General features: G+C 41.7%; 1 protein-coding gene across 1 annotated transcript in view; it reads right to left on the reverse strand.

The window, feature by feature from the left end:
- AIG1 (androgen-induced 1) overlaps positions 1–10,982 on the reverse strand; it is a 174,225-nt gene that overhangs the window by 98,693 nt on the left and 64,550 nt on the right. The window contains exon 3 of the mRNA XM_015421989.1: positions 5,059–5,160. Within this exon, the coding sequence (XP_015277475.1) occupies positions 5,059–5,160 (102 nt within the window). The remainder of the gene's footprint in view (positions 1–5,058; positions 5,161–10,982) is intronic.

The raw sequence follows: 10,982 nt of genomic DNA on the forward strand, positions 1-10,982 counted from the left end.
GTTGTTTTGCTTGATATATTTAGAGTAAGATCTGTAAACCAATTCGATTTCTCTTTGCGCTTCAAGCGATTCAATGCCGAGTGCCAAAGCAATTAGCTCTGCTGCCACTTCCTTCGTGTTCTCCTGCCGTTTCAGCCAACCCTTGAAATCTGAGAACTTTATTCGCTTTATCCATCTGTAGGTTCAATAGTCTTCTCTCTTGAAGATCTTGCCGTTGCTCCAACAGACCAACCTTTTTCTTCACCTTTTTAGTATCGTGTGCTGTTTCTTTCAGCCTTTCTTCAGTTTGAGCCGATTTTTTTACAAGCTCAGAAATTTGCTGTTGCTGCTTTGCAATACTCTGGTTCGAAGCAGACATTAATTGGTTAAGGCTATCGAGTCTCTCGTTTATGGGCTGGAGCAGTTCCTTTAACATGGAGAAAACATCTCCTTCGTCAACTTTCGGACTTTGCCCGCCTCTCATAACTTTCGATCCTCTTCCACGGACGCCGGCCATTTTCAGCTTTGTTTATACTAAAGAGAGCCTTTTTCACTCTTCTTCAGCAAATGCAAATTTATCAGCAAAAAGAGCTAAGTCTTTGGCACACTTGAGTGCTTTTCGTTTCTCCTCCCCCCCTTCTCTTTGATACACAGTTCAGCTTGTTTACGTTTGGGAAACACTCCCGGCGCCGTTATAAGCGGGGGGGGGGGCGTAACTCACTTTTGGAATTTCTCCGCTTGTCTCGTCTCTGATTCATTGACGGTCTGGTCACAGACACCTCTTAATCATCGCTTCATTCGCTGACCTTCTTGCTTGTCCCAGCTGGCATTCAGCTATGCTCAGTAAAAACCGAGCCTCTCAGGGGGTGGATCGAATAGGGCAAAGGCGGCGGTTAGAATCCCCCCCAAAACGGGGGACCCCTGGCAAACCAGGGGGTTTGGCAACCCTATTCATGTATCCCCACCCTCTGAGATCAGGTAGAGGTCCTTCTCGGTCATGGCACCAAAGCTGCAGAACTGTCTCTCCAGGGAGATTTGTCTGGCCCCTTCTGTTGCTCTCTTCCACTAGTGGATGATGACTTTTTCTGTTTCATTTGGCATTCCCTCAATGATCCCTGCCTCCTAACCAATGTTTTTATGATTTGTGTGTATTTTAACTGCTTTTTAAAATCATTTTAATATCATTTTAATGGTGTATGTTTGGGAGGGGGTTGATCTTAATTGGTTGTATAATATAATTTTATCTTGTATGTTTTTAAATTCTTAGCTGCCTTCGTGGCCCTTGCAACAAAAGAAAGCCGGGACATACATTTTATAAATAAATTTGGAAGCATCAGGAAGATCAGTTATTTGGAAAGTGCTTACTGCTACATTGTAAATTATTGGATTTCCATTTCCTCATCACAATGCTGCTAATCTGCTGAAAAAATTAGGCCAATGAACTATTGATAAGAACTAAGTTCTGACCACACTAAAATAATAGATAGGGAGGCCTCCTGGCAATCCCTTTGATGGTTACTGGTGCCACAGGCATTGGCGGGAGGAACCAGAGGGGAAGGAAAGGCACGGCAGCACACTGGCGCACCTATATCACTGCTGAAAGTGACACAGTTCACTCTAGCATTCCACAAAATCTCTACGGTAAAACCATAGAGATTTGCAAAATGCAAAAGTGTCCGTCCCCCTGTGTCACTTCCAGTTTAAATCAGAAGTGATAAAAGTCTGCTGGTGTGACACCCACATGCTAGGCCCCACCCCCAATTGCTCCTGCCTCCCATCTGCTGTCATAGAAAGCCTGATGTGGGCTCTGATCATGGAAGCTTTTCCCACAATAAGTCCATAAGTCTAACAAGTGCAAGAAACGTGGTCATTTAGGGTGCAGCAAACTGAGGGAGAAATCCTAAACAGGTCTACTTGTAGGTCTACAAATCATTTTATTCAATGAGCCTTATTCTCAGGAATGTGTTCTTAGGAAGGCAGCCGAACATGGGGACCAGATTTCATTTTAGGAGTATTCATCATTCATGTAGTTTGGCTCTGCTGCACCCTATTCAATCCAAATAATTTTCCAATGAAGATGGGCTGGATGCTTAGTAGTTTATTTGGCATTACATCAAGATTTGTACTGATCTATTAGATGTGCAAAGTTTTCTAACTATTAAAAATAACATTGCAACAGATGCTAACTGCATGTGTTAGCTGGCCACATCCTAATGTCTGCATTCTTAGTCTTAAGGGCAGCCAGCCAAAACAAACACATAGAAAAAACAATATGTGGAAGAGAATGCCCATCCACCCTCTGCCTATGTGCCTATATTCATATTTGTTTTAATGCCAATCCAAGATTTCAGATTCTTTTTAAGATTGTTCTACTTAAAAAACATACACACAAGAACAAAGCCACAAAAGGAACAATCAGATAAACTACAAAGGAAGTATCAAGTTATAACATGTTGGCACATCATTTCTATAATTATCACATTTTCAGTTCCACAAAAGCAGCCCAATGCTTCCATAAAAGATTTTATTCTCTATGAACATAAAGCCAACTCTTCCTTTTTTGACCACTTCAGGAAGAAGAGCCTTCAATATATAGTACTGCCATAAAACAAACTATACATTAAATACATGGGATGCTTACCATGTGAAACAAGCCAACAATGCAGACTCTCTATGTGAAATATGACATTATTGCACTGGTTTTGCTTGTGTTATCATGTGCTTTGTTTTGGCCCACAGTGCAGGACTCTGGATGTACATGAAAGCAAGGTCATTTCTAAATACATTCACATCTTTCAAGTAAACAAATATTTAGTACAGTCAACCCCACTTGACTTTTGCCTTACATTCCTTGGGTTCTGATCTGTGATTAAAGCATTGATAGCAATAACCCTGGGGATGGAAAGACTGCATTGTGCAGAATGTTTAGAAACATTAGTTAAATTGCAAGCTAGAGTTTTTCAGAGTTAATAGTTGAGTGGGCAGTCTGTTGACAATTTTGCCACATGTGCATTAACAGTGGAGGGCAACTGCTGGGTTCATGACCTTAGGCCCACAGGTTGCCTGGGAGGCAGAGAGAATCAGATCCCCAGTGGCATCCCTGACATAAATGATATTTAATCAGCAGACCCCTTCCAACATAATGGCAAAAGGACCAGGCTGTGAACTGGGAAGTTTCAGGTTTGCCTCAGTCAGAAAAGCACTAAGTGGTCTTATGCAAGTCTCTCTCTCCAGCCCGGGGAATAATAATGCTGACCTTCTTTACGAATGTTCGTAATGACGAGAAAGCTTGGAACACTCAGAAAATGCTACACAAATGCTAAACATTATTACATATTATCACTATTGTTAGACCTATCACCAGCAATAACAACATCCTCATGCTATGTTCTTTGTAATAAAGGTTTTGAATGGGTTGATTCTGGAATAAGACGGTTCGTGTAATAACTTGGACTTATCAACCTGTTGTGCTCAAAACTCTCCCTGGCTGTTATTGTAAAATGGAGACCTAGTAATTTGAATGCACGTAAATCATGCTGTTAGGGAATTTAGTGAACTCAGAGAAGAATTCTGCTAGTAAAATGGAGTCCCCCCCCCCTTCTGTATTCCACTGCAGACTTACCTCTCCTCTGAAGCAAGTCGTGAGGACCAGGGAACTCCTGGGAACGGTGGGGGGAGGTGTGTAATGGGCTTAAACCATAGCAGAAAACCAACGGATACTGCCAAGTCTGCTTCCATGAACAGAACATTATGCTTGCACAAACAGCCTTTAGGATCCAAACCCATCTACCTTTCCCACGTCAAAACTCTTTATGCTAGCTCTGGAAGTATGCCGTGCCATAATGTTTTTTTTTTCCTCAGTAAAGCGTTAATATACAGCTGGCATAAGAAGGAAGGCAAGATTTCTTTCCAGCACACACACACACAAACTCACCCCTCACAGATGTGATACTATGACTGACAAAGTAACAGAAGGAAGATATGCAGTGAAGATAGCATGATAAAAGCTTTAGAAGATAGTGAAGTGCTGAAAACACCTAACAGCTCAATGCTTCTACAGTGATCCGACCACAGGGAAGCTTGGATAAACACAAAGTGACAAGGTTTACAAGGCCTTCTGCATGGTTAGAGGCTTGGATTAAAAACCATTAACGTGCTTGCATAAAACTCAGGAAGCTTTAAAAACATTTAGTGTGAGGGGAGGTCCCCTTCGAAAATTTACTCTGCAACGTATCATGATTGCATACCAGTGATTCAATATTCATAATGGGCCAATCAAAGTTTCCCCTTAGAGGAGTAGCCCTTTGCACCCCACAGAATGCTTGTTCCTGGAGGGTCTCAAAGACCTTGGGGACCTCTGCCAGCTGTTAACACAGGGTGGGCCACTGGTGCTGAAAGGGGGATCCGCAAATTCCCACATGTGTGTGATACTTGGCCATCTGGACTTCAACCAGAATCAAACAACTACAAGATTAATAACAACAACAATAATACTAAATAAATGCTTGGGGCTCAGTGACTAATCTGGGTGCACCTAACCCTGACACTAAACACTAATGAGGTCAGATTAGTGTCTGAAAGTAATGCAGTGGAAGCCCCACATAATCTGTCCTGAGCTTTCTCAGGGTCTGTAGATCGATGGATAAACAAATATATGCTAGAAGGTTATGAGTTGCATCCAAAGATATCTTTCTCCTCACAGAGGGAATGTTCTACTCACAGTAGTGGAATCTGAATATTCAGAAGAAAAAGAGAAGAAGAGATTGGGTTTATACCCTGCCCTTCACTACCCGAAGGAGTCTCAGAGCAGTTTACAATCTCCTTTCCCTTCCCCTCCCCACAATAATTTAACTAACAACAGACACCCTGTGAGGTAGGTGGGGCTGAGAGAGCTCTTTCGAGGACTGCTTGTGAGAGAACAGCTCTGAAAGAACTTGTAACTGACCCAAAGTCACACCAGTGACTGCATGTGGAGGAGTGGGGAATCAAACCCGGTTCTCCCAGATTAGAGTCTGCGCTTCTAACCACTACACCAAACTGGCTCACAATATTGCTTAAAAATGGAAAGTCACTACTCACCATTCCATGATTCAGCCAAGGTGGTATAAAATTATCGAGGAGTTTGGGGTAAACTAGTTCTCTGTCATATATATAGATGCTCCAAAACATTGTCACAACAAACTGAAGTGAAAAGAAAGGAGGAAAAGAATTAAAAACCTGGATTAAAACAAAATTCACTTTGCATTCTAATAGTATAAAAATAAATAACTGGCACCTCATAGAAGGTTCTCAAAAATATAATTTTGATTCCAAATTCCATATTTCTTTCAAAGCAATACATCACAAATGGCAGGGTCAAATGGGTATATGGCCTGGAAAGAGAAAGTGCTTTTCCACTTTAATTGGAATGCATATTATGATTGCCTTGATCACTTCCCTCCCCCAGAGGCAAGATTTTCCCTCAGTTTCTCTTTTCCTTTGCTGACTGAGCTGCCCTAGTAATGTGTTTTCTTCTTTGCCATAGAACTCTGGCTGTTCCACCCTGTCACAGTATGATATTTTGGCTGTTGGCTCAGCTCAGGAAGGATTGGGAGCCCACTTTAGCTTAAACAACTTAAAATGGCACTCAAGGCATTTTGAAATTCAAAATAACAAAACATTTTTTTTAACAGAGGAGAAAGGTCAGAAGAAATCAGGGGTTGAAAATTTCTGAGGTCTAATGTTGAATTAGACCAATGGTTAAGGGTGTGGAAAACTAATATAAAGATTGCTAAAGCAACTGCTTATAAAGAAAATATATATAGTATATGACTCCAGATAAATTAGCTAAGATCTATCCTGAATTATACCGGAGCTGCGGTGGCTCAAGTCGTTAAGACGCTGAACTGCAGGCTGTGGAAGGTCAGTAGTTCAGCAGTTCTAGACCCGAGAGTGCCACATGACAGAGTGAGCTCCCATCTCTAGTTCCAGCTCCTGCCTGTCGGTAGTCCTAGCAGTTCGAAAGCAAGAAATTGCAAGTAGATAAATAGGTACCACTGCAGTGGGAAGGTAATAGCGTTCCATGCGCCTTGGTAAAGTCATGCCAGCCACATGACCACGGAAATTTCTTCGGACAGTGCTGGCTCTTCGTCTTTGAAACGGAGATGAGCACCGCAACCCTAGAGTCGGATTCAACTGGCTTTTGAGCAAGGGAACCTTTACCTTTACTTTATCCTGAATTATCAAATGATTTCTGGAAATGTCATAATAATGTTGGTTCATTTTTTCATATGTGGTGGACATGTGAGAAAAGTAAAAAATATTGGTCTTGGATAGATGAACTGTTACAAAAAATGTTGAAAATTACTCAAGATATAATGAAGACCAAAAAATAGGTTTTTACATGTGTCAAACCGAATTGGATAAAATCTGGTTGTCATCAAGTGACAAGTTGATCCAGAAAGTATATAAAAAACTGTTAGAAGATTGGTTAAAAGAAGATGTTATGAAGACGTCTATAGCAGCATGGACAAAGGAGATTGGGCATACAATAGAGATGAACCAATGGGTAAAAACATGGAAAACCTTAAAGTATATGAGGGCAACGCCATATAAGGAAAACATATATAAAATGTGTTACAGGTGGCATTGGACACCAGAAAAAATCGCTAAATATTTCCCTAGGGCATCAAACACTTGTTGGAGATGCGGGAGAAATATAGGTTCGTATTTACACATCTGGTGGAGATGTGATAAAATTCAAACTTTCTGGAATAAAATACATAAAACAATACTAAAGATTTTACAAATTACCTTACCATTTACCCCAGAAATATATTTACTAAACATGATACCAGACACGATAAAGGAGCATAATCAGATAATAACATATATTTTGATGGCAGCTAGAATACTAGTAGCAAAACGATGGAAATCTAAAAGCATACCTTCGATAAAAGAGCTTAAGCTTAAAATCCTAGAAGTAGCTGAAATGGATAAGTTAAATATAGTCTTGCAAAATAAATCAGAGGAGCTTTTCTGGGATAGATGGGGAAAAATTTACGATTGGTTGAAAATGTATAAGCTATAATAGAATTGTATAAAGGCTTGTTAAAGATAAATAATGTTAAATTTAGATGATCGCTTGGATATGTAACACATATGATTGGAATGACTATGTTTTGGTTAAACTGAAAATAAATTTATATATATATATAAAAGAAAATTACTCTGTCTTATATACCAGAATTGTTTTTGTTGAATATAACTCCAGAAAATTATAAGACAAGACTTTTATCGTACTATACATATTTTAAGAGCAGCAAGGATGTTATATGCAAAATATTGGAGAAGAATGGAAGTACCTACAAAAGAAGAAGTTACAGCCAAAATACTGGAAACTGCTGAGATGGATAAACTGACTATGATAGTCAGGGGTCATTTCGTAGAAAAAGAGCTAGGGGGACTCATTAGCATAACTCATTAGCATATGCCACACCCCCTGACATCACTGGAAGTGTGTCCTCCCCACAGCCGGCAGAAAATAATAACTAAAATGCCTGGACTTCTAACCAAAACAAATTTTTTTAAGAATCATAGGTGTAATTAGTAATAAAAAGTATATAATATAATGGTACAGTAGAAAAAAGTAACAAGAATTCTAGACTACAATAAGATACCAAAGACACTGGTTAAAATGATATAGTTTTTTTCCCCAACAAGTTAAAATGATATAGTTACAGGGTGATTTCCCACAAGCGCTGCTCCACGCTCACTCTGCTCTTTGGCCCAATGGTACGTGTCAATTTCACACAAGCTGCTGCGCGGCCGCATTTTGCCCCACAGCTTCGTGCAATTTTCCCCACGTCTACTCAATCCTGTTTTTGAGGATTGAGTAGACGCGAGGAAAATTGCACGAAGCTGTGGGGCAAAATGCGTCACACGTACCATCAGGGCAAAAGGGAGGACTGAGACCAGAGCAGTGCTTGTGGGAAATCATGTGTATGTTTGTTGTTGTTGGATTTTTTTGTCTTATAAAATTGAAATAAAAATACTTGGGGAAAAAAAAAATTCTGAGGTAACTCAACATAGATAACTCTGAGGGGAAACTAGTACATGCACAGACTTTAGTTCTTATGTTTCAGGCTAATGAAAGTTTCTGAAGATACAGTTACTTAAATCTTTCTGTTGAGAGGCTTTTGTTCCAGTATTTCCCCAAACACTCCAGTACACTCCAGTACACTTCCTTTGAGTATTCTGTGAATTGTCTTGAGTTTTTAATTGACTCTTAAGGTATCCAAAGGCAATTTCTAACCACATCAGACCAGGGATCTCTGCACTCTTCAGAGCTAACTCCCTGTTTGACTGGGTGGGGAAATTCTTCCCTCACTAGAAGAATGATCCCTTTTCTTTGGCCTGAATGGTAGTCTTCACATACTTCCCAAACTTCCTTGCCAACTTTCTCCCAGTTCTCCTGTCTGTATTAAACTGCTCTCAGTCAGGGCTGAAATCCAAAAATGTCAGTACTCAACTCTTCTCAGCTAGGGCTGAAATCAGACTGAATTCTCCTCAGCATCCAGTTCAGAAGTCTTTCTGTGTTCAGTTGATGCTAACCTATCAGATTTCTTAGAACAGCCTGTCACTCAAGACACTGTGAAGATTTAACCCTTCACAGTCCTTTATATGTTCACACATCACTTCTAAGCTTTTAAAAGTGCAGTCTCTCACACCAGGACTACCAGACCGGTGACGTGGTGGCGGCACGCGCGCGCAAAGCGCGTGCGCACGCATGTCAACAAAGAGATCCCGGAGACCGGCGAGGCTCCCCCGCTGGTAAGAGAAAACAACTTGCCAACCCTAGGAAGGAGAGTGTGTGAGAGATTTTCAGAATGTTCCCACCTCCAATAATTCCTTGTTGGAGTCCAGTCAAAAAACCTTTCCATAAAAAAAATCTTGCCACTTTAGTATCTATGCTAAAAAAATTATAAACAATAAATAATAAGTGCTGAGAAGATTATGCTATATAACAACTTACTGTAGAATTCTTTATGCCAAACCCTATCAGGGACCCTGATAGAATTGATGAAGAGGTAACTGAAGTACCAATATATGAAAATATGGCTAGCTACCTTTTGCAAAAGTTAAGGAAGGAAGGCAAAAGTATACACTTTTCAATTAAAATTGGCATTATTGAATATTGGTACTAGAAGGCCCACCCATTGTTTATGTGCATAATGTTCAATGGTGAAATGCATCACCTTGGAAAGGAGCATGTTTCACAGTTTAATGGTTTTAATGAGTGTTGCACTGATCCCACATAAGCACACTCCTAATACTCTGCACGTAATTATAGACACAGCAGGAACTACTACCAAGAAAGTAATTGGGAATATGTTCCATTATGCTAAAGTCAGCTGCTTTCCCACTGATTTTGTTGGGCAAGAAAAGAACTGATGAGAACAGGGATAATATCAAGAAGAGGAATGAGCTGGCTGGAAACTGCAACCTGGGAGGCTGGCTACATCAGCTGAAGAGAGAGAGATGCAGGGGACCCTGAAGGTCACCCGTGACCAACAGTGAGACACAAGTTTCTACTTTCAAAATATATGAAGTTAAAAGTTGTTATGAAGGTTGAGCAAAAACCATATAAAAATGAATTAAACTAAACAAATCAATTTATTATACGATGCAATTAAAATATAATTTTAGAAACACAGGACTTCAACTGAGTCTTTAGACTGAAAGCTACCAGACTGAGTAGTCCCAATATACAATATATAGTACAAACGACTTATCTCAATGATATACAAACAAGACCACAGTAAACCAGACTCAGTGGGTATCTTAAAGGTGATAGTCCACAAACAAAGCCACAGTAAACAAGGCCAAATGCATTTTGGCCCTATGGGCCTTCTTCAGTGGTCACAAATGCTTACATGCACACCAAGAACAAATGTTAGTCAGACCAGTCTTATTTTATTTCTGTTTTATTATAACACTTTGTTTCATGAATCCAAATTAAAATGTTGGGTCTAGGGTTGCCAAGTCTGGCAAACTTACCGGCGGGGGAGGCTCCAATGAGGTCGGGAGCAGGCTCCGTAAGTGACGTGCGACATTGGTGACGTTGGGGGCGTGGCCGAGCTCGTCGGGGGAAAACCATATGGTTCCCCCCCCGACGAGCTCAGCCACGCCCCCAACGTCAGCAACGTGGCTGCGTCACCTCTGGTGACGCAGCTTTGGGGGGCGGAATTCCCCCCGGGGCCCGATTCCGCTGCGGCGGAAATCGGGCCTCCAAAGCGGGGGGTTCCCCGCCCCCCCATTTGGCAACCCTAGTTGGGTCTAAGAGGCTAACAGAGCCAGTCAAGTGCAATGGTTCAAGTGTTGTAGTAGGACTGGGAAAATATCAGTTCAAATTCCTGCTCAGCTGTGAAATTCACTGAGTTGCCTCTGAGTTACAGCAGCCCTATGAATTAATGACCGCCAAGAATGCCCTATTGTTAACAGACTTGGCAGCTCTCCCACTTACCCAACTACACTGTGTTCCTGACACCTCCACCACCAGTCCCAGCATAGCTCCCTGCTTCAGCTGCTAGGCTCGTACTCTGCTGCTGGGGCCAGCAAGGCTCCTGCCAAAGATTCTCCCCACACACACACACCATCAAGGATGATGGTGATGATTCCCACACAGATCCTGGCTGCTGGGCCCACTAAGGCTTGTTCCCCTCCCCCCAGTGCCAGAGAGTTCTGTGCAAGTCCTGGTCTCCACCATTGGGCCTGCCAAAGCTTCTCCCCCACATACTATCAAAGATGGCTGTGGCAACCCTTGCACGGCTCCTGGCTGCCAGGCCACCTAACACTTGTTCTCCCTGACCAATGCTGGCAAGCCCTGCATGGGTCCTGGATTCCACTGCCAGACTTTCTGAGGCTTCTGCTCTCCCCTCCCTGTCAAGGACAATGATTCTTCTACCAGCTTCCCCCCCCCCCCCCGGGGGCCATTCAACTAGGGGTGCCACGTGGATCTTCGC

Source organism: Gekko japonicus, unplaced genomic scaffold, assembly GCF_001447785.1.
Source record: "Gekko japonicus isolate JY-2015 unplaced genomic scaffold, Gekko_japonicus_V1.1 scaffold114, whole genome shotgun sequence".
NCBI lineage: Eukaryota > Metazoa > Chordata > Lepidosauria > Squamata > Gekkonidae > Gekko > Gekko japonicus.